Source organism: Mustela nigripes, chromosome 3 (assembly GCF_022355385.1).
Source record: "Mustela nigripes isolate SB6536 chromosome 3, MUSNIG.SB6536, whole genome shotgun sequence".
In the NCBI taxonomy this organism is placed as follows: domain Eukaryota; kingdom Metazoa; phylum Chordata; class Mammalia; order Carnivora; family Mustelidae; genus Mustela; species Mustela nigripes.
In genome coordinates this window covers 153,481,878-153,506,998 of record NC_081559.1, presented here as the reverse complement: position 1 = coordinate 153,506,998, position 25,121 = coordinate 153,481,878, and the positions used below count along the sequence as shown (strand labels likewise).

At 36.7% G+C, this 25,121-nt stretch overlaps 1 protein-coding gene across 1 annotated transcript in view; it reads right to left on the bottom strand.

Annotated features, from left to right (window-relative positions):
* SLC26A7 (solute carrier family 26 member 7) overlaps positions 1-25,121 on the bottom strand; it is a 111,553-nt gene that overhangs the window by 10,046 nt on the left and 76,386 nt on the right. Inside the window, exons 9-14 of the mRNA XM_059395521.1 lie at positions 19,600-19,677; positions 18,496-18,591; positions 13,984-14,090; positions 12,838-12,904; positions 8,943-9,080; positions 4,682-4,730 (exon numbers count right to left, since the gene is read on the bottom strand). Of these exons, the coding sequence (XP_059251504.1) occupies positions 4,682-4,730; positions 8,943-9,080; positions 12,838-12,904; positions 13,984-14,090; positions 18,496-18,591; positions 19,600-19,677 (535 nt within the window). The remainder of the gene's footprint in view (positions 1-4,681; positions 4,731-8,942; positions 9,081-12,837; positions 12,905-13,983; positions 14,091-18,495; positions 18,592-19,599; positions 19,678-25,121) is intronic.

The window sequence follows — 25,121 nt, the reverse complement described above, 5'->3', positions numbered from 1 at the left end:
ATTATTCTATCTTGGGGATAGAATAATGACCCCAAAGATGTCCACATCTTAATTCCAAGACCTGTAAATAGGTTGTTATATGGCAAAAAGAATTCTGTGGATTTGATTAAGTTAAGCACCTTAAGATAGAGACATTATCTTAGATTATCCAGGAGGGGGTCCAATGTAATCACGGGGGTCCTTATAAGAGGAAGATGGGAGGGTGGGAATCAGAGAAGATGTGGAGGCAGAAGAGGTCAAAGAGAAATCTGATGATGTCACCATACTGCTGGTTTGAAGGAGGAGGAAGGGACCAGGAGTCACAGAATGCACATGACTTCTAGAATTTGGGAAAAGCGAGGAAATAAATGGATTTTCTTCTAGAGCCTCCAGGAAGAATAGAATCCTGCCAAAACTTTGATTTTTCTCCTGTGTGATTCATTTGAGCCTCTGCCCTCTAAAACCATAAGATAATATATGTGTGTTGTTTTAAGCCATTATGTCTGTAGTGATTTTTACAGAAGCAAGAGGAAACCAATACACCTGGGTTGCTGGTTGGGGGAGTAAGGAGTGGTGGTGAGGGCATGGAACTTGTTTTAGACAAATTGTAGGATCCATGATAGCATAAATCATGCCTACTTTCATCAGCACCTACAGCTGAACCTACAGCACCTACCATGGTGCCCAGAACCTAGTAGATGTTCAGTGAATACAAACTCAAATTCAGTTTGCTGAGGAAACAGGACAGGAAACAATGGATGCAAGAATGAAGAGAACAGAACACGTGAGTGGAGATGTGAGGCATGAATAGAAGTTGAGTGGGTGAGAAGGGGGTGGAGGTACAGCTGGCCAACCAGAAGCCTAAGAGAGACATGTGCAAGAGTGCCTCTTGGGAATGGCATAACGTGACTATAATGTATTGGGGACATAACCTCCCCAAATGGAATGATAATGGACTATTTCTTCACATTTGAACAATTTTTGCTTTTATTCAGACAAATATGATGACTGCCATCTTATCATTTATATAGCTTGTTTCAATATGTTTTGATTATTCAATCATGTGCTCAACTACAAATCTTCCCCTTCTATGAAAATTATTGTGGGGGGTGTGGACTTTTTTTTAATTCTCTTCTCTGTTTCCCACTCCCTTGCTCAGCTATGTCTTCCTTTAATTTAGCTACTTCCAGATCTATTTGGTGTTCCCCCTAAACCCGCTGCATTGGATGACTTCCCAGCATCTTTAATTCACCACCCTCTGAAGTAAATTAATCTTCCCTTTTTCTTCCTCAGGTTCCACATCATCCTAGTGTGAGAGGTTCAAAGCTTCAGAATCAAATCATTGTTTTGCCCTCTCCACCCCCCAACACCCAGACAGCGCCAGCTGTGTTCACAACATGCTGAAATCTCTTTTGAGGTCATCCTGTCCCTCCATTTTCATAGCCTTGTAACCAAAGCAGAGGTATTAACGGTGCTGGTTAATACCTGCACCCTGCAGGCTGCTTTCAGACCAGCTCTCCTGTCCCAGCTTTGAGCATCTCTTTCTGTATGCCTGTCCGACTGCAACAGGGACCTGTGTTCTGCCTCTATTCCTATCTAACTGCACAATTCAGAGCAAGTGAATCAGCCCCTGCGGCCCCAACTTCTTCATCAGTAAAAGAAGAGTATCCTATCACCTATTTGAAAATGGAAGTACAGTATTTACTTATTACCTATTTCAGAGTTATCAAGAATGTCTTCTGAAAACTTTCCAGTGCTGTACAAATATCATCTATCATTATAATTTTCATTCATTGACTAAGTAAGTGTTCATTGGACAATGAAAGATAATGCAGTGAGAATTCAAAATGCATTTCTTGCCTTAAAAATCTAGTTAGAAGGAAAATATGCAGAAAAAGAACAACCTATAACCATATAAGACATTATATAACTGTGTAAAGCATGTGGTATCTCTGTTTTTCTATTACTATGATCTCCATCTCACAGCTGAAGATACTGAACTCCATGCACGCTGGCAGTATGCTCCCCTGTATGGGTCTGGTTGACTTCTTTTTCTGCCTAATGGGACTGCCAAGTAGTGTGTCCTTCAATTTACTTTACTTCTCTATTAAATCTTGAAGACAGTATAAGGTTTCAATTAGCAGATGGAGGAGATGGTTCTATTCAGGAGAATCCAAACACAGGCTCAGAGCCAGGGATGACTGAATTAGATACAGGGACCATGAACTGATTTATCTGACATGAATGGAGGACTTGTGTACTATGGAATAAAAGGGAAAGCAGTTCAAGAAGAGAAGGAAGAGCTTTAGGTGCCGTGCTGAGGAGGAGAGGGCACTTGATCCTCAAAAGGGAAACTTTATGATGAATCATAAGACAAATTTTTTAAAAGATTTTTAAAAAATTTATTCATTTGAGAGAGATACAGAGACAGAGACAGAGAGAGCACAAGCAGGGGGAGAGGCAGAGGGAGAGGGAGAAGCAGACTCCCTGCTGACCTGGGAGCCCAACATGGGGCTGGATCCCAGGACCCCGGGATCATGATCTGAGTGGAAGGCAGACACTTCACAATCTGAGCCACCAAGGCGCCCCCTTAAGACAGATTTTAAAGTAGCGGTGATTTAAGATTAATCAGTCATTACATCAGAGAACAGAGTACGGGTAGGAAGGCAACTGCATCTCACCTTGCATGTCAACACCAACCATCTGCAGTAGCTTCCTACAGCCCTGGGTTGAGAAGACTCTTGGGCTCACCCACCAACCTCTACCCCCACCCCCTCCACCCACCCACCTCACCCCCCCACCCCCACTCATGGGAGAAAGTGTCTTGATCTACTAGTAATTCTAGTAGTTCTCTCTGGGGTGAGCATAGGACACTGGATATTTTCTATCCATGGATTAAAGCCAAGGATATCTCATAGCAGAAAAAAACAAAACAAAACAAAACAAAACAAAAAAACCTACTAATTCACTTTACACATGATTAAGGACAGAATCAGAGTCACAGAAGTGAATATGCAAAGTTAATAAAACCAAGAGTTATAGGTTTTAGTAATTAAATGGAAGAAAAAAATCAAGAACGTGTACAGTAGACGAATCATTAGCATTTAAGCACAGGGAGGGGAGAGTAGGTTGGTGTTTCTGAACAAGAAGGAGAGATGATAGGACCGGGGGAGGGAGAGGAGGTAGATACTGGAAGAAACATTCTTTCTATTAGTTCTAGTATCAACTAGTTCTGACTTCCACAGAAGGGACCCAGAAAAGGTAATGGCACCCATCAGCTAGTGCTCTGTGAAAAGTGGGCCTAGGCTAGTGAGACAGAGGGGAGGACACCCTTAAAAAGTTTCCAGATAAGCAGGAGACTAAGACATTCAAGAAGTGATCATTGAGTCAGTATTATACCAGTATTATGCAAACATTCTTTGAGAGCATAAAGCAGAAGAAAATCAATTTGCCACAAAAAGTCAGAAAAAAATAGAGAAGATGGCATCTGAGCTACACCCATGTTGACATGGGTCAATGCTGTTGATTCATTCATGTATTTATATAACATTTATTTTATTCTATTCTATATGCTATATATTCATTCAGAATATCTTTTATACAGTAATGTAAGTATTATAATATGTTATCCTCTTATATAAACATTCCATGTGTTCTTTATCTATTATACTATTAATTTATAAAGATTATTATAAAATCATACAAAATTATAAAGATATTTCAGTTGTCTCCAGATTTAGGGGAATCTAAATTTTTATTTTGTTTACCACTCTTAGGATTTTGATTCACCTGGTAGAGATCTGGTGGTATGGTGTGTGAATTACAATGAATAATTTCATTCATTGTAGACACATGTCTCATCATTGTATATTAGCAAGACTGTCCTTTACTCACTTGGTGTCAGTTTGTCCCAAATTGAACACTAGTATGTGGGGGATCTTTCTCCCCTTCTGAGGCCCCTACTTTGTCCTACTGATCTGCTTATTTATCTTGGAACCAGTATCATAGTGCATTGATTATGAGAGCATTATAATATATCTTGACAGTTAAGAAAACATTCTCTCCCCGTTGTTCACATATTTCAAGAGCGTCTTGGTCTATTCTTGGTCTTTGGAATTTTTATACAAAATTTAGAATAAGCTTGTCAATTGCCATTAAAATGTCCCATTGGAATTTTAATAGGATTAAATTTATATTTATAAATCAATTCAACATAAATAAAACTAACACCTTTTCAATATTGAGTATTCTAACCAATGGACATTGCAATTCCCTTCCATTTATTTCTAAATACCATTTACTTACGTGTTGCAAGTATTTTGTTGTTGTTGCAAGTATTTTTAACACCTTGTAATAAAGTTTTACAATTCATCCTGTGTAGGTCTACCCATCTTTACTTAAATTTAATTGTAAAAATGAGTAGGGGGTAAGATGGAGGAGAGGAAGGGAAGGAGAATGAGGGAAGGGAGAGAAGACAGAGAAGAAAGGAGGAAGAGAGAAGTAGAAGTAGGAGGAGGACTGGGGAGAAGAGCAGAACAAGGAAAGGAGAAGCAGATGGAGGGAGGGAGCGGAGGTGGAGCAGAGAGAGAAGGAAGAGGAGGGCAGTAGAGGGAGGCAGAATGGCAGGAGGAGGAAAGAGGACAGTGGTTTATACTCAAGACAGGACACTCACTTGGATTTTTTTTTTTTTAAGCTAACTCACCATTGCAGTTGCCGTTGGATAGAGAATTGAGCAATGTGTTTTGTTCACACTGAAATGAAAATGAATATAAATAACGTTATAAAAATTTACTTCTGTCCCTGAGAACAGCACATTTTTCTTTTCACCATAAATAATAAAAAATTGGGCTCTAAATATTATTTTTCACCAGTCCTTTTTTTTAGAGTGATAAATACAACACCTTGAAATAATGAAGTGACCATTGGCTGTAAGTATTTATTAGCTGAGGAATTAACATATATTACCAAGTTAGACTATCTTGTTTAGAATATTTTCTGCAAGATTGTTTGTTTTGACTTTTGATCAGGAATTAAAAATCTGCATCTCTTTTCACATAATGTATCCAATCAGAAATTAACCTCATTAACACAACATTCTCTACAGAGAACCACTGACCATATATTTCATATTACATGAAAGTGAACAGTTCACCTGCAGCTCCAAGAAAATGTCTGAGAAACAGTCCCAATTTATGGAAATGCTGAAAAATGAAAATAACTCTGCATCCTACAATTAAAGTTCTTTGAAAGTGACACTGATTGATGCCTCTAATGAAATCACATGCTATCTACTTCTCAAATGTTGTTGATGATGATGATAGTAATTGAAATTTTTGACTACTTGCTATATATCAAGGACTCTATATTAATTATTTAATCCTCAGAAAAATCCTATGAAGTTACTAATCTCATTTTCCATAAGAGGGAGCTAAAGATTGGAAAGGTTAAATAACTTGACCAAAGTCACAAAGCTGGTAAGAACCTTGGCTAAAACCAAAGCTCATGCTTTTCCATTCAGAACCTCACACTCTCCAGCACTACGTTATACCTCTTCTCCGAGACATCCCATCAGTTTCATCTTAAAGGCTGAGTAGAGAACATCTATTTTCTCTTCCTGATACGCAATGCTACAGCTGATATACTTTAATTCTGGCTCTGACGGTTGTCGGCTGTATTTCTACCAGGTAATTTTACATTTCTAAGTCTCAATCTTTGTTTTTTTGTAGCATTCTAGTAATACTGCTTACATCGCGGGGCTGGTGGTGATTGTTAGCCTAGTTAAAAGTACCAGTTCTTGAGAGACTTTCAGTGAATGTGAGTTTCTTTTCCTTCTTCTTATTTTTAATCTTGTCTGAAATCTGTGCAAAAAAATTTCCAATAAGTTATGTAGATATTCCACCTTCCAGAAGGTGAAGCCCATCTCCACAATCTTCACGTTTGGGCTGCTACACCCTGATCTTATCATGATCAATTCTAATAGAAGGATATTCTACAAAATGCCTGACCAGTACTACTTAAAACTGTCAAGGTCAACAAAAAAGAAAAGTCTGGGACACTGTCACCGTGAAGCAGCATCTAAGGAGACAAGACAACTAAATAAAATGTAATATCCTAGATGGAATCCTGGAACAGAAAAAGGACAGTCTGTAAAACTAAAGAAATCTGAGTAAAACATGAACTTTAGTTAATGATAATGCATCATTGATTATGACAAGTATGTCATACTAACCCAAGATATTAATAACACCAAAAACTATATGGTGCAGGGTGTATAGGGACTCTCTATAATACATTTCAATTTTTTTTTGTATCTCTAAAACTGTTACAAAAAATAAAGTCTATTTAAAAAAATACCTGGTCTGAGTAAAAGAAAATTTTGGAAAACAACAAATTGAAACTTCCTTTGCCAAGTGAGCTCACAAACTGGTGACTATTACATGAGTTTCTATATATAACCTATATAATAATGACCATGAATTCAATAAACACTAGGACCCTGAGATCCTCCTAAACTTCTACATTCAGGAAGATATTTAATGATGACATATAGGAAATATATTGTCATAAAGTTTGACAAAACAGGAAATCCTTTATCAGTTTGTGTTTTGAATACAATATGATTCTTCTTGCCCTAGAGTGTTTTAAATGCCCTCCCATCACTGCCATCTGTTGAAAATGAGGCTGGGAGAGAAGACCAAGACCCCAGCAGAGCACCCCAGTTTAAGACAGAACTGTGGACCCCTGTATAGGGTGCAGCAAAAGGAGGCAAATCTGTAGTAGAAATTAACTGATACTGTCTTGTTACATTAAAACTGAAACTGGAACAAGCACAGGCCTTAAAACAAGAGGTAGATACCCCAGACAGTGTATGATAAGAATAATATGAGGTGTCCCAAAGAACATCTGTGCTACTCAAGACCATCCGTTTAACCATTCTGAATAAAGGTTCATCCCTGATTCCTCAGACAGAAGAGATTCCAGATTACCATGTGCATCCTTAGCGTATCCTTTAAAACTCGCAGTCTGTTAATACAGAATATTTGCATTATTCTCACTACAGTGAAACATACTCTCAAGAAATCCTTTCTTACCACCACAGAGTTCTGAGTTAAAGAATCCCTTTGGATGTCATTATGTACCAATAACTTAGATTCCCTGAACTCTACTTGATTATTAGACTCAAATTTCGTAAGTCCCAAGTAGGTAAAATCATGTATGTGGAACCTCTTCCCAGAAAGCTGCATTAATGAGGTTTATTTCTGACTTCATATGCTACGAGATAAACCATATGCCAACTTTCAATTTCTGAAAACACATTGGAACAACCTTTGTCTTTCAGGAAAATATTCAAAGGAAAATACTATCAACTACCAATAAATAACTGGTTATAAAAATATTCATGTCTCTACTAGTCATGATAAATCCTACAAAGAAGCATATCATTTCAAGAAGTAAATTTACATTTTGGTAAAATAAGACTACATGTTTCATATGGGTTAATTAGGTTATTTGGAACTGTGGACAAATTTTCCCACAATATTATTGTGTATGGTGGTTGTGAACTTACATCAGCCACAAGAACCTGCCTATCTCATAATAGAGCTAAACATTGCTATGAAGTAAGCATGGCTTTATAAAAGAAAGAGGCCTTGTATCCAACTTGAACAACTAGGAATGATGTCCATCTTAGGCATGAGTGCAAGTTCTTCTCAACCCAAAATCACAGGTAGGGTTCCTAGTAATCTGATGAAAGTGACATACTGAAGAGTAGAGAGGAAAAGACAAAGCTGGAGATATGCAGGCTGAGCCAGTCTCATAGGCTTGCAACCTGTGTGGTCATACAGGGTCCCATTCTTAGAAGGGTCTCCTACTTGGTTTAATGCTCTGTGAATGTCATCTTGAAACTCAATAATTGTTGAACAAGGGACCTCACATTTTCACTTTGCACCATGCCCAGCATATAATATATTTGATCCTGTGTTTAGGACCTCTGTGGGGTAGATCAGAATGAGGCCCAGAAGCAGAAAGCTGCAAGGATCAGGAATATGTTACTAGACAGCTTCTGCAATTCTAGAAATGGGAGAGTCAATACTTCTAGGTACTGGAGTGACGGGATAATATACACTCAAGGACACAGGAGAAAGAGACTTGTGTAATCTGAAGTAGTCAAGGAAAAGCTTCATGGAGAGGGTACTACTTGCACTCAAACTAATAATATTAGTTAAGATTTTATAGCATTGAGTAGGCCAGACTTTATTCTGAGTGCCTTGTATATATTAACTCATTTAATCATCCTGATTATAGATCAGGAAACTGTATCACAGAACGTTTAATAACTTAGTTAATTTCCCACAGCTCATCAATGTTAAACCCAAACAGCTTCGCTCGAAAGTCCATGCTTAAGGGCTTAAGGATTCAAATAATCACAGATAGCTTATTTACATACAATCAACCTGATGCACATTTGATATCTCTGTTAATGAAGATAACCTGTGCAGATAAGGAATGCTAGTTTTTTATAATAATACAAAATTTAATAATATAATATTTAGTAATATAATATTTAGTAATATAATAATTACAAAATGATGGCAACAGTTAACACATCGCTGAAGTCATTTATCATATTCTATCTCTTGGATTTGGATATGGCTCTTCTTTCTCTTGGTAAAAAGGTCCTTTAGGGTAAGTGATTTGCTTATTTATTCTTCTCAGGGCTATAATACCTAGTACACATGTCCACTAGATATATGCTGAGGGAAGGAATGAGTGGATGAATGAGAGTAATTACCTAAAAACTAACTACAAGAACCAAATGAAAAGTTTAACATGACAGAAGGCTTTGCTGAGGGAGAGGTCTCCAAGCACTCTTTAATGTGTTATATTTCATGATTCATGTCTTAGTATCATGATATACGGTTATTTGTAGTACATTATTGTAATCATGAACTAGCTGATCCTACCTTGCTGACATCATCCAGTAGCTGGTTGCTCACATTTTCTTTTTGGATTATGGTCATTATATCAGTATGAAACTTCTTTGCATTCAGGAAAACAAGAGGGTTGTTTATTGAGACAATTTTCACCTGCTGCAGGGTTTCCTTTTGGAGGAAAATAGGAATAAATTCAGAATTCTGAATGAAATAAGAGGATAACTCTATCTAAAGAATCTAAATCTTATAAATCCAAATATCACTCAATGATGGAAGCAGTTTCTTAGCCAAGGTTATCATTATTATAACTTATTTGGAGAACTTAGTATATTATCATGCTTCTTAGGAAAAACATGCACTTCCTCTTTACTAAAAAGCATTAATAACTATGAGGTGATCCTGCATCTTTTCAGAAAATGGCCCTTATTCCTATGGATTTGAGGAAAGCAGCACCCTAGGATATCCAAAGAGTACCAGGAAGCCCTGTTTTCCCAAAAGTACCTCTTCCGTACAATCTAGAAATCAAAATTTCATTCACCTGATCATCAGGGTTTTGTTTTGTTTTGTTTTTAATGAAAATCTGTCCTAAAGGGTCAACTCTCAGTCATTTACCTCATAAAGACATAGCTTTCTTTTGGCTGGAATTATAACCTTACAAGCAATTATAGTCCTAACTAGGAGAAAGAAACCAAGAGGAGGTATGGGGAATTTGGCTTCACTTGGAGCAGGCCTGGGTTACACCAGACTGCCAGGACACAGTAGGAGATGCAGGAAGGGAGAAGAAAAAGCTTCCAAACAAAATGTGCCTGCTTTGGCCACTGCCCAGGTCTTCCTGGCACCAACTGGTTGTATGCACCTGAAATCCTGCTCTCCATGATCTTTGGGGCAGGGGTCTGACCTAGAAATCAAGAAGCTGGTTAAGTTCTGTGAAATAACTCCTTGCCAATTAAATAAAGAGATACTCCTTCAGGCTTTAGTACTTGCATAGAAGAGGAAACCCAGGGAATACAGAAGCATACAATCAGAGAAAGAAAGAAAATATTAGGTGTTACTCTTCAGCTTCCTCATCTTCTAAGTAGGTACATTTTTAAACTACATAGTCTTAAAACATATCTATGGCTACACAACTGATTAAACTCTAGAAAGTGAGATTTGCTACAAATAAACTATTCCAGAAAGCAAAAACCTTACGTTATCAGATTAACTTTCAATCAAGAGTAAATCTCTTACAGAGAAAGACAAATCAAGAAGCAGACTATTAATTATAGAGAAGAAACTGATAGCTACCAGAGGAGAGGAGGATAAGGAGTTGGGTGAAATAGGTGACTGGGATTAAGGAGGGCACTTGTGATGAGCACCAGATGATGTTGGAAGGGGTGAATCACTATATTGTAGACCTGAAACTAATATAACATTGTGCATTAACTCACTGGAATTTAAAAAAAAAAAAAAAAACTTTTTTAAAAAGAGTAACTCTCTTACAGACCAAAAATAAAAAAATTCCTGGGCCTGTAATACTTAGTGATCATGAAGCCCCCGTATCAGGAATACCTGGGTGGCTCAGTTGGCTAAGTGTCTGCCTTTGGCTCAGGTCATGATCCCAGGGGCCTAGGATCAAGACCAGCATTGGGCTCCCCATTCAACAGAGAGCCTGCATTCCCCCTACCTCTGGTGCTCCCCCTGCTTATTCATTCCATCTCTTTCTCTCTGTCAAATAAATAAAATCTTTGGGGGTGGGGAAGAAAAAGTCCCACATTGAAGATCAACCCACCAATCATACCACATGATTGGGCCAATATGTTGCTTTAAGTTAACTTTTTTAAAAACAGGTATTTGTTTAGGAATAAAGATTCAAATTGTGTTATAAAAGAAATCCTCATCGGGGTTGAGTTCACTCCAAAAGAGGTCTCCCCCAAGTCAAGGACATTTGTTTCAAATGAAGAGGTGGGAGAGCATGAACAGAGGAAGGGAGTGGTGGACCATTGCCATGCTTGAAGTTGGCTAAAAACTCCACCTAAACAGCTCATGTTCAAAATCTCACTCTGAGAAAGTTGATTATCATATAGTTTCACTTACTTGTGCAACATAAAGAATAACATGGAGGACATTAGGAGAAGGAAAGGAAAAGTGAATTGGGGGAAATAGGAGGGGGAGATGAACCATGAAAGACTGTGGACTCTGAGAAACAAACTGAGTGTTTTGGGGGGGATCGGTGAGCCTGGTAGTGGGTATTAAGGAGGGCATGTATTACATGGAGCATTGGGTTTTGTACATAAACAATGAATCTTGGAACACTGCATCAAAAACTAATGATGTATTTTATGGTGACTAACATAACATAATTTAAAAAAAATTCGCTCTGAGCTTTCTTTCCCTCTTATTTTTAATACAAAATACTAAATAATTAGTGAAGATAATATTCCAAGAAAATTAACATTTCCATGTGACACAGTTATTATTCAGGTATGTGACTACACTGGAACCAATGTTTAAAGATGTGTGAATTTTGACATTTTTATCTTCCTAAAAATCCTCTCATTCACTTGCCCATATGTTTAACCTGGAAAGAAGGAACAGATGAGACAGAATTTATTCTTCTGCATAATCTTTAAGCTGAAAAATGGTCAAACTGGAATTCTATTTCCAAGCTACAAATGTCAAGGGTAATGTGCATAGTTGTATGTGTAGAGTGGATACACAGGGGCTTCTAGGGGCCCAAGAGCCAGTCTAGGACTTTGTGTGAGGACTAAATTCTCATGGAAAATTTAAAGAAAGAAAAGAAAGGCATCACTGGTGGAAAGCTTGAGCCTGGGACACTCTTAGGGCTCTGTACTCTAATATCTCTCTATGAAGCAAACTTTTTCACACTTATTAAAAACACAAGCCATAATGTATGTAAATACTGAATCGCTATGTTATATACCTGAATCTAATACAATAATACTATATGCTAATTATTCAATTTACACACATACATACATGCATGTTCATGTGTAAACATGTGCGCCATTTCCCTACATGTCACAGGACTCCTGGCGCTACTTCCTACTTCCTGTCTACTCAGAAATACCCTGACAATAGGTCCTTCTGGTGGAATGCCAGTTCTCTTTGTTCTGAAGGCAATCATGAGGTACCGAAACAAATAAATAAGATAAATAGAAGGGAAAAAAAAAACAAATAACAACGGTTAGTCAAACATTTACAAAGTGGGTTCCAAGTGCAGACAATTTTTTTAAATTGGCAAAATATTTAAGTCAACATCTTTCCCCTCACCTTAAACTTGTTTTGGCCATCCTTCAGAATATATAAGTTATGTAAGACTAGAACTCAAACACAACTGGCCTGTTCAAACATACACAGGCAAGACTATTTCCATAAGCTGTTTCCTTAAAAAAGATGTCCGCTGCTCAAGAAACCAATTCTATTAGCATTCCATAACCATTGGACTTAATTACCCTCTGCTAATAATGCAATCTAATTGTGTTTAAAAAAAAACAAAGCAATACCATGATCCATCCTTGCTTTATTCTCTTCTTTATTCCCTATCTTCTTCCATAATTTAATTCAGAATAGACTATTTGTCTAGTTTGACTATTTTATGCAACTTAGCGAATGGAAGAGGTTTCCAAATGTCTGAACTAATCTGGACAAAGATCCCATTGTGAACTGTAGTTCTATGACTATCATCTCAGTGGAATGTTAACACAAGATTTTTGCTCTTGTTCTGTTGATTTTTTGCATGTCAACTGCCACGTGTATGGTGGTCACAGATACCATGGAAAGTTCATGCCAATTAAAAATAAAATTATCACGAATTTAAAATCACCATCTACTTAAAATCCATTTTCTACTTATGATACCTTAAAACTATCTGAACTACAGAAATTTTTAATAATTACACAAAGGAAAAGAAAAAGAAACTTACACCATCCATTTCAGTCTTCACTTTCAATTCCATTTCTTTCATGTTTTTTATACTCAGCGTCTTTGCCCTAGAATTCAGTCAGATAAAAATAAAATGGCATTTCTGAATCACTACATTAGCAATGAAAATGTAAAAAGGATGTCATTTTAACAAATAGAACTTATCTGTAATGGTTAAAATCCTACATCCCATTTGTTCATAAAACATTGTTAATTCTATATTTCTCTGGGATCCTCAGGAATAGAGAGTAACACTGGAGACATCTAGGTAGAGATTAACCATTATAATTTACCTCATCTGGGTTCCCATAACCCCATATGTCCAAGCCACAAGAGGTAGATTGACCAAAAGGGTAATAAGAGAGTGGACAGTGTTTGGGAAAATCTTGTTTTAAGGGAAAAAGAAGTAAAGAGGGAATCAGTGGCAAAATAGGACCAGATACTAATAAATTTACACAGATTTCTATAAAAATCTCTCTATAGAATCTGTAGAGGTAAAACTTAAAATGTTTTTGAAGTATATTATTTCACAAAGAATTTCAAGGGAAGGATGAGAAATGAGTAGAAGCATTATCAGGTGATGAACACTTGAAGTAGAAAAATAACTGGCCAAAATAGGGGAATGGTTTACAGATGTTCAGTAGAAATCTTCAATAAATTATCTAGAGCTCTTCAATAAATTATCTAACTTATCTTTAATAAATTATCTAGTTCTTCAATAAATGATTATGTATATTATATATATATTTATGTATATTATATATATAAATTTGGCTTCTGAAAAATTTACTGAAGTTATTTAACTTTCTAAATGATTAACTTTTATATAGTCACTGCATAATATATCACCTTCACTTGATTAAAAAAAAAAACAGCTCTGCAGCATAGTGTATGGGTATGAGTTAATTTATTTACTTTGATAGATTTTATATGTTTTACTTTATAGTGTGGACAAGATAAGTCTCTTCATTAAGACCAAAATTGTTATATATTGTATGTAGAGAAAATTTTTCCTTTCATCTCTAATTCTCTGATACCAACTAAAACATGAGCATAGCACTCAATATTCCACAGATATAAAAGTAACTGGCAATATCATTGACTTTGCTGCTGTGTCAAAATAGACAGCATTTAAGTAAGATCTTACCTTGGGAAGCGACCGATAACGATAGCTATGGTACAGACCACACCGAACAGCAGCCCCACATTGGCAGCAAAGCATATTGTAAATACATATGTACTGACCCAGATGCCCTGAAAGAGAAGGAGGAAATAAGAGATACGAGTCCTTTGGTAATTTCTCATCTTTCTCACGATTGCTAAATTCCTCACAATCTTATTCTACAACATTCCTGTGACCAAATCTCTCAGCAAGAATATATTATTTAAAAAGGGGTAAACAGAAGCCCGGGACAGAGAGACGAATCCTGGTCCCATCAGACTCCCAGCAGCAAAAGTGGGGAAAAGACACATTCTTTCATTTCTAGAAACTGCCAGCCCCTACTAGTGCAATCCCCAACAACACTTCCTTTCAGATCTGTAAATATTTGGTGGACGTGTATGGTTCAAAAGCATAATTTCCCACTGTTTTCTCATTTAATGTAATATTACAAGCAATTGTTAGCAGATTTTTGGTCATTCCCCACAATGCCTGTGTTCTAAGATTGTTATACAAAGAACTAATGTAGTTTATTACTACATAAGACCCTCAAAGCCTAACAGTTAAAATGACTAAATCTACATTACCAATGACTCTTTTAGATCAGCCACTATAGAGATTGGTATAATTTTATTTGCAAGGGGCGACTTCTTATGACATTGTGAAAGCTGAACATTCTGGGCCAATTTAGGCCTCGGGAATATTTCAAAAGATAGCAAGAAAATTATTTTTCTCCAGTTGGGATTCCAACATTATTCAACATTATTACAGTTTTGTCCAACTACTGAAATGAAAATCTATCACAAAATATTGTATTATAGTTGACATTTCTAAGTTTATTGTTGGCAAAAAAAAAAATCTTTAAAAGCAAAATAATTTGTGAAATCCAGGTGGTTTTATTTCTTAAACACAATATCCTGCATTCATCAAATAGTAGACCAACAAAATGTTCAAGCTTTCTCTTTTCCCTAAATTATTTGCATCACTTTTACCTATGCATACAATTCTAAAATTAATTTCTTTCTGTCCAGATGGCTATATTAGAACTTTAAAACATCTTCAACAACCTAATTCAATTTCATATGCAAATGAAAAAGTTAGAAACTTCTCTATAATCTGAAGATAGCACAGATTTTTGTGGGGCGGGGTGAGACAAGTTTGAAGCAAATGTTTCTAAATAGCATTTTTTACATGCTTCTCCTTTGTATTATTTAACTAAATGGAGCTTGAGTGGTTCTTTGTGATGGGCTATTTAGAAAAGCCAAGCCCTTGAAAGTAAATGGAGAAATTTTTATCTATAAAATTCTTTTTGATATAGAAGAAACAAAAATCTGAAGTAAAAAGAGAAAATATATTTTGAGTTTTCTCATGTTCAGATCCATCACCAAGAAATGTAATGCTAAGTTAGGACTTACTATGACATCATCCTCAGCCTGTCATCTCATAGGTTAGATACTGGGATGTTTTTCCTCTATTCAGGCAAAAAGACAATCATTTGAGTCTTTTATATGTATACAGTGTAATTTTCCCCCCGAATGAGTTACATTATGCTTCATCACATACAAAATAAGGCTGTAAGTTTTTGATCATTACTTCAACTTGCCTTGATTGCTTTGTTTCTTACTCATCCCTTAATGCTGACTGAACCCGCCTGGGTGTGGCAGAATAAGATTTTACCCAAAAGCTTTATAAATCCAATTCCTCATGGCCAACCTCCATGATTCAATATAGCATAGGGAACTGAGGATCCTGGTTCCTGCCATTTAAAAAAACCACAGAGCCCAGAGGCCATGATTCATCAGAGCAACCAAAAATTTTGGTACCATCTGGTTCTATTTTTTAAAGCATATTTACTCTCCCACAATATCATCTATTGTAAGTTGAGTTCACAATGCTTAGTTATTTCCTGGGGCTACATTTATAGCTTTGAAAAAAATACCAAATGTAAATTAACAACATAGCCAGTATACAGTTCCATTGGTTAACATAAGTCCCATAACTATTCTGTAATATCTATTAAAGATCCAAATGTTGTTGTCACAGCTATAAGGGATTAGTTAACTCCCAGCCTCCTATTTTTTTCATTATATGTTCCCACTTGATCCCTCCTCTATTAGCACTCACAACCCCTAAACACAAGCTAACTCCAAAGCTGACCTCAAGTAGGAAATACATAAACACATAAACACATACATTTGAGCAGCTACTCAATCACTTCACCTCTTCTTGATCTGTTCTGGTGATTGATATACATTATTATATTTCTGTAGATGTGAATTCTATTCCCACTGTTCAGTTACTCAAACTCAGTTCTGAGCCCATGGTCTCCATTTTGGATTCCTATTTCCTCATTACCTCAGAGAATGTTTTGATCTACAGCTCAAAGTGGAATCATTACTCTACTATAAACAATTTAAAGTAATAAAAATTTCTGACTTTTCATGTGAGGACTGCTTACATGATTTTCTTAAACTTTCAACCTTCAAATTATTTTACATATATAAACATCTTTGGTAACTTCACTTCCATGATATTTTAGGTATCTATTGAGTAATCTGGACATATTCTGTCTACTGGGTAATATAATCTATATACAAAAAAGTCTGTGCAAGATTCTCACTATAAATGCTATGCCCAGATTGTATCCCAATCATCAATGGCTTCTCACTGTTAAATTCCTTAGCAACTAAAAAATATCTGTCCACTTCAACCTTGTATATAATCCTTAATTCTGAGATAAAAAGGACACATCACTCTCATAGAAACTTGATGCTGGGTGTTCAACCACAAGAAATATTCTGATAATATAACCAAACATCATGCTAAGAAAGAACTTCACTGAACATCCATTCAGTAAAACTAATTCACATAAAATAACCAAAAAAAAAAATATCATGTTAACTTGTGATTTCTCTGTCTTATCCCTCAATACCTGCAGATAGCACCAGGTCTAAAAAGTCCTATGGGAAAGGATTTTAGACTCATCACCTTTTGATGATGTCTCACTGCCCTCAGAATGAAGTCTAGTCTTCTTCGCACCACATTAGCAGCCTTTCCAAGTCCAACTCATTCTTAAGTTTTGCAACCCCATCTTTCACTACTCCCACCCTCACACTAGATGTTCTACCCATCATTTCCTGGAAAAAAACCTTCCCTGACATCACTCCCCTTCCAATATGGTCATGTGCTCCCTCTTATGTAATTAATGCATTCCTTAGAAATACCTTTATCATAGGGTTATCAAATAGCTTATTCAGTAAGTCTACATCCTCTAATTTCTCTATATCCATGTGCTACCTCACACATATCACCTTTAAAAAGCCATGATCTTCCATGAGTCTGGCTAATTTTAATCTTTTGGCCTGCCTATCAAATACGGTTCCTTCAAGTCTCAGTTCACATTTCAGCTGTCAGACTCTTTCATTTGGACCAGTCCAAATTAAATGCTCCAGCCTCCATTTTTTCCCCCCAGAACTAAACTTGTACTTTTGCTTGAGGTCACATTGTATCATGCTTTGCATAATAAGTTGATGTTTCTATGTCTGCTTCTACACAAATATTCTGGAATATATATATAAGTGAATATAAGTGTCTGGAGGAGACAAATAGTTCTTTATTTATCTCTGAATTCCCCATGGCACCCAGCCTTGTACTTTGGTAGAGTAACACTTAGCCTTGGGAGATATATTATGAAAATAGGCACCAGCACAAATAACCCCCCCAAAGTCTCTCTGAGCAAAGAATCTAAAGGAGGGGAAATATATAGACAACTGCATTTCAATATGGTGAATGCCATGATAGAGCTAAATAAAGGGTACTTATGAAATACTTCACCTATATTGGAAATGTAAAGTATTTTGGATGCTCCTGCATAGATACATTTCTCTAGAATATGTATGTTAAACATTTCTGTTAGTAAAAGCCACACTTGATCATTGATCAGTAATATTTAATCTCTTGCTGGCAACATCCTATTAACATAACGCTCCTCCCAATGTAACCCCTTTAAAACTAAGTTCGTGAGACTATATTTAGAATGAATATGGTCATTGTTAAGATGTTCAACCTATATTAATGCAACACATTTCTTAGCAATTAGTGATAGTTTTTCATATGTGTTCTATTAGTGTGTGCTTCCTTGATGAGCTTCATTTCCAGAATCAATTCAAAATGGAAACTGAGAATCCCTAATTCAAGTTAGTTAGCATTTCATTAAAAGTTCTCAAACAACACATCAATCAAAATTTGACAAAATTCCATTTCTGTTCTTATATACCTCAAATAAATGAGTTTTCTATTTTACAGTCTATATATTTACAAAAATAGTTTACTTTCTATATTTTAATGCCTTTATTAAGAACTCAGAAAATAAATGGTAGCTTATGAAGTATACAAGTTTCAAATGGCCAAAAGTATTTTCTGCAAATAAAAATATTACAGTTGATTTTGCAATGCATGTTAAAGCCAAAGAAGGAAATTTTAGGTCAAATTTCTACTTACCCAATCAATTTTATCCACATTCCAATATTTTTTTAAGTCTCGAAACTGTATTAGCATTCCCTTCAGTCCCACAACAATAATACTTGCAAGAACACACTACAAATAGAAAAAAGTTGATGAAGAAATAAGATAAAGATTTTAATCTGAATTTAAAAAGATTAAGGAATTTTTATGCCTTTGTTTTTAAAGTACTTACTAGAGAAAAGCAATCACCATTTAGAAGACTAAAGCAATATTCATTTTGTTTAGAACTAGCCTATTATTATACTTTAGGAATATAATATCAATTCTAGAAAATCACAGTATAAAATTTATGTCATTGTAAAACATAAGAAAGAAAGAAAAGAAAAGTAATGAATTATAAGGGTGCATGTTATAAAGCCAAATGTCCTCTTAACTTTAATTAGCCACTGCCATTTGAAGTTTGTTGCAAAAAAATTAAATATTTATATTATATATTTCTTTATAATTGCCTTCAGCACCAATGATCTGGTATCACATGTGGATATTTATAACTCTCTTGAAAAGTGAATTTGATTATTAGATCTGCTGTGGAAATGACTGATACTCACTATATTAATGAAGAATTAGAACAAGACAGGAATGAATGATCTCTGGCTCTCTGAAGACCGGGATCTTATTTGGGTCACTTCAGTGCCCCAGACTTATAAAAAGCACAGTGGTGTTCTGGGTCACTTTGTATAAAGATATCAAGGGTGGCAAGATGTATTTTGTTCCTTACTCCCTTGCTCTACACATATTTTTCTAACAGTCGATGAGTTCTGATAAAATTCTCCCAAAGTCTGTGCCTTATACACCAGAGATTGCCCAGTTCTGCCCTCCAAACAAGCACAGAATAAATCTAATTCCACAATGCCATTTTTACACATAAGTCTAAGAAACAGAAAACAGCCATGGACTCTTCCCTTTCTTCACCCATCAAATGTTGTCTCTGTCCAACCCCCTCCTCCATTCAATCATTACTTCTGTCACATGGTTTTCAGATGTAGGGCCATTGAGACTACTCTTCTAAGACATTTTAATATACAATGATTTCATTAAAAGTAAAGTTAAAAAGTAAATAATAAAAAAGTACTACCATACCATGGGCAGCCAGTAAAGCAAGGGTCCTACCGCGTAGATAACTATCAGGACAAGAATGCAAGATATTAAACAAGCCACCTGTAAAAAACAGGACAGATGAAAAAGAAAGCTTTGAACTTTATTATTCCAAAGTCATAGGGGAAAATAAAATTCTTAGTTCATCTTGATTATAAGAGACCAAATGTTGGAACATGATTGCTAAATTGCATAGACTCCCATTATCTATAGTTTGCAGCTGAGGGAACCCAAACATGACAGCTGACAAACTGTTGCAATCAAATTAAGTCAGTGATGAGAGAAAAGCAATTCCACACAAAGAAATAGGACACCATCAACTTTTATCACACATCATAGCAATGGCTTTTTTTGTTTAATAGTGAAAGTGACATTTCAATTAAAAGTCCGTTAGCCTGTTGTTGTTCAGCTTGACTCTCCCCATTTCCTAGTGAGTTGTTTGAATAATAACTGAATATGCAGCTTAGGGTTTTTCTCCGCTGATGACAAATTTCCACTGAAGCATTTACTGTCTTTGGAGTTCTTTGTTAAGAAGGGTTCTAGTATGAAGCAGTTATATGGGATTATAGGAGCAGTCTCTGCAGTCAAGTAGACTTAACTTTATTAATCCTGAAGAGTCATTAGTATCAGGTTCCAACCAACTCAACCTGCTGACAAAAGGCAATTCAGAACCCCTGACTCCTAGCTATGCTCCACTTGATGGAGAACCTGATTCCACATAAACAAATGTGCATGACTTAGTAAAAACATTTAGCTAAATTGTCAGCCTAATGAGAGAAAAGAGGTTCACAGGGCCACAAAGATGCCCAGAATATCATTAAGGACATAGCAAGAGAATCAGGATCTAGTAGGATGGCTAAAGTAAAAAATAAAATTATAAACCAGCAATCAATATTAAGGATTGACATGGACTCAAAGCACCTAGAGCTGCCAGACTCTTTGCTGGTGGGGATGTAGTATAGTACAACCACTTTGAAAGGAGTTTGACAGTTTCTTATATAGTAATACATACAGAACTACCTAAGAGAAATGAAAACACATGCCCATGCAAATACCTATATGTAAATATTTATATCAGCTTTATTCATAAACTGAGAACTATAACGTAAATGTTGATCCCTTGGTGAACAGATAAGCAAATTGTGGTACATCCACACAACAGAATATTACTTAGTAATAAAATAAAAGAACAGACTACTAATATATGCAACAGTATGGATGAAACTCAAAACCATTAAGCTGAGTGAAAGTAGACACAGTTTCATTTCATATTTACTGGAACTCTTCTCCAGCACTCCCCAGCATATAAAGAGAAAAAATAATTCTTCTGTGGGAAACAAATCATTACGGAACCAAAATCACTCATAAAACAAGTCATAGTACACCTAACCATTACAGTGATCTTTTAGGAATAACTGGTTATTTTACAGAAGAATTTTTAAACAACAAAATATGTCTGACATTCCAGTAGGCTAGAGAAAGGCCGGTGTCAGAGAGCAGCAGATCATAGGATTTATGTAGATGGCTCAGTAAGTGAAGTACGTTTATGGAAAGAAAAGGGTACCGAATGCAAAGGTTTATTTATTTCATGAAAAAAGATAATGAATGGCTTGTGCCCCTGTTATGAGACTCTTCACTCAATACACTTACAGTGTACTTGAAAATAAAACTCTTAATCTTAGTCGTAGATATGAACTTTGGACAGCTATTGTGTAAACTCCTTTGGAAGGGTTTGAGGCATAAGGAGGCAAAGTGACTAGTCCAAGGTCTTAGAACCTGGGAGCCAGAAGGCATATGGATTATAAGCCAAATTGGGATCCATAAAACTAAATGTATTTTAAGGTTCTTAAATATCTTATAATTCACTGAAGCTGTTATAGAAATTACTACCAAAGTAAATAATTTTATTTTAAAACACTAAATTACAGCTACCTTTGGCCTTTTCTCTAATATTTAACTGACCTTTTGTTTACCTGATGCTTTGTAGGTACGTCAACAATTATGCACTTACTGAATTACAATTTCAATCATTGTTGAAATAAGTCAAGAGTTAAATGGATGTTATTTCCAAAGGTGAAAAATATTATTTATGGTACCTTTGATGGTAAGTCATTTAATGAAATAGATCATATAAACAAATTGCTTAACTCCTTCAATGCACTTGCCTCATCCCTGTTGATGCCCTAGCTCAAAATATAAGTGTATGTAATTGCACAAGAAATTTTTATCAGTTCTGCCCAGTGTATCTACTCCTCAGGCATAGAAATCAATAATATAACAGTTTCTGCCCTCAAAGTTCTCAAAATACTGACATTCATTGTGTCTCCAATCAAGACCCCCAGATGCTGAAGTATAGAGTCATAAAAAATCTTTGAGGTCACGCAGTCCAAGTCATCATTCATAGATGGCTGACTCAGCAACTGTACAAGAGGTTGAACAGAGATCAATATTTGCAGTAGTATCACAGACTTCTCTAACTTAAGGTTTCTGGAATAACACAGTTGAGCTATATTTTCAAGTATTACCCAGTTTCTGAATATCTGTTACTCTGCATATGAAATGCTGCTTTTTAAATATCTCTGACCTACCAAGAGAAACATTTTAAAGGTAGGTTGCTACCAAAACCAAAGAGAATCTTGTTCCCTTTTTTTTTTTTAAAGAGTTATTTATTTTATTTGAGAAAGAGTGAGAGAGAAAGAGTGGTGGGGGATGAGGGGTGGTGCACAGGGAGAGAGAGAGAAAGAAAGAGAATCTCAAGCAGACTCTCTGCTAAGTGCAGACCATGATGCAGGGCTCCATCTCATGAACCTGAGATCAGGACCCAAGCCAAAACCAAGTTGGGCACTTAACCAACTGTACCACCCAGGCACACTCCACCCCCAACCCTGTTACTTTTTTTCAAAACTCAGAAAACAAATGCCACTGAAGTGCCTTCTCCTTAATAAGTTTCAGGCTGACCTCTGTTGTTAACCAGTAACGAAAAGTGTTCTCACCCCTAGTGATGCACAGAGCAAACAGTCTAGGTATTTTACTCTTCTTCAACTCTTTCCATGTCATACTTACTAAATGGCTAGAGACAAATTATTTTTTTTTGCTCTAAAATCCAACTACTCACATTGAGTTAATTCTGCATAAAGGATAATGAAATCTATATTTTCTTTTTGTTACATTATTGTATGTATTGTATATGTTTTAGGTTGCTTAAAAAGATGACTACAGGGGGCACCTGGGTGGCTCAGTGGGTTAAAGCCTCTGCCTTCGGCTCGGGTCATGATCCCAGGGTTCTGGGATCGAGCTCCACATCGGGCTCTCTGCTCGGCAGGGAGCCTGCTTCCTCCTCTCTCTCTGCCTGCTTGTGATCGCTGTCAAATAAATAAATAAATAAATAATCTAAAAAAAAAAAAAAAAGATGACTACAGGCATTCATGATTCATGTTACCCATACCTTTATAGATGGCTGAAGGAAGGGTAATATGCCAGCCATTTCCTTCCTAAATAGTTGTTAAAGAATGCAAAGTCAGTCAAGAGCTCACTGTATGCACAACAAAGTGGCGGAATGGCAAAAGTGATGGGAAAGGGCAGCAGGAGAGAGAAGATACTGGGTAACTAAGGCTAGATTTTAAAATCTTTAAAGAAGTTGGAAGCAATAAGCCAAATTTGAAAGAATAAAAGAATATAGCTTGGCAAATTGGAACCTAGAGGCAACATCAGTGTTGCAGAAAAACATGCCAGCTGTCGTTTCCGGCTGTGACCAAGCTTTGCCTACAGCAGATGCTGCCTCCCATCCTTCATGGTTCGGTTATGCCTCTTGAACTGCCTGCAGAGCACCAGTGTATCTACTCTGCTGGAAGCAAGGGGAAACACAGGGGAGAGAGCCAGGGCATATTGTGCTCCCTCCCATGATGACCAGTCCTCAGAGGGAAGGCTGGAAGGAGGATCTGTAACACCGCTTTGTGCTGTATGTCTAGGCAGCACCAAGACCTTCTTATTCCTACATATCCATGCTCAGTGTGTCACAACTTAAGGGAATCAGTGTTAAAAGGGTTTCTATGTGTGGAGGACAGAAATGTATTAGCCTTTTGGGTGCCTGGTTGGTCAGTCGGTTAAGCTTCTGGACTCTTGATTTCCGCTCGGGTCATGGCCTCAGGGTCCTGGGATCAAGCCCCACTAGTGGGAATCCATGCTCAGCAGGGAGTCTGCTTGAGATTTTCTCTCCCTCTGTCCCTCTCAACCCCACTCTCTCTTGCTTGTTGGCTTGCTCTCTCTCTCAAATAAATAAATAAAATCTTAAAAAAAAAAAAAAAAGTAGGAAGGGCAAGATGGCAGAGAAGTAGGAGACCCTGTTTCAACCAGTCCCCTGAAGTAAGCTAAATATCTACAAGAACACTCCGAACACCCATGAAATAAGCCTGAGATGTAAGATTAAACACTTCTGGATCTCTGTGGCGACAAGAGATCATCCGTGGAGACCTATACCTCCCTCAACCACCTCTCACCAAAATAACTAGGAGGAGAGCACCCAACAGAGGAAAAATTCAGAGACTGCAACCTCTGCCACAGAACTACTGGATATGGACATAAACAGTATGTTAGAAACGGAATTCAGGGTAAAGATTGTCCAGGCAATGGCTAGGTTGGAGAAGACCATTAGTGGCAGCATAGAATCTCTAAGGGAGGAAGTGAGGGCTGATCTGACATAAGTAAAAAATGCTATCAATGAAATCCAATCTAATATAAATACTCTAACATCTAGGGTAACTGAGGCAGAAGACCGAATTAGACAAGGAAGACAAACTGACAGAAAAGCAGGATCAGGAGGAGGCCTGTAACAACTTAGAAGCCATGAAAAGAGAATTAGGGAAATAAATGATGCCATGAAACATTACAATGTCAGAATTATTGGGATCCCTGAGGGGGTGGAAAAAGAGAGAAGACTAGAAGATATAGTTGAACAAATACTGGAGGAAAATTTCCCTAATCTGGGGAATGGAATAAGCGTTTGTTACCTGGAGACAGAAAGGCACCCCCTCCCCAAGATCAATGAGTCTAGAAAGACATACAGACACTTCATTGTGAAATTCATGAATCATAATTTCAGACAAGATGTCTTAAGGGCAGGTAGGGGGAAGAGATTCCTTACATACAGAGGAAGGACCATCAGAATAATGTCAGATCTGTCCACAGAAACCTGGCAAGACAGAAGGGCTGGCAAGGCATACTCAGGGCACTGAATGAGAAGAACATGCAGCCAAGAATACTTTATCCAGCAAGGCTGACATTCAGGATGGATGGAGCAATAAGGAATTTCCAAGACTGGCAAGGTATAAAAAATTATGTGACCACAAAGCCAGCACTACAAGAAACACTAAGGGGGGTTCTATAAAAGAAGAAAGAACCCAAGCGTGACATAGAACAGAAATGTACAGAGACAATATATAAAAACAAGAACTTCACAGGCAACATGATGTCAATAAAAACTTATCTTTCAATAATCACTCTCAACATGA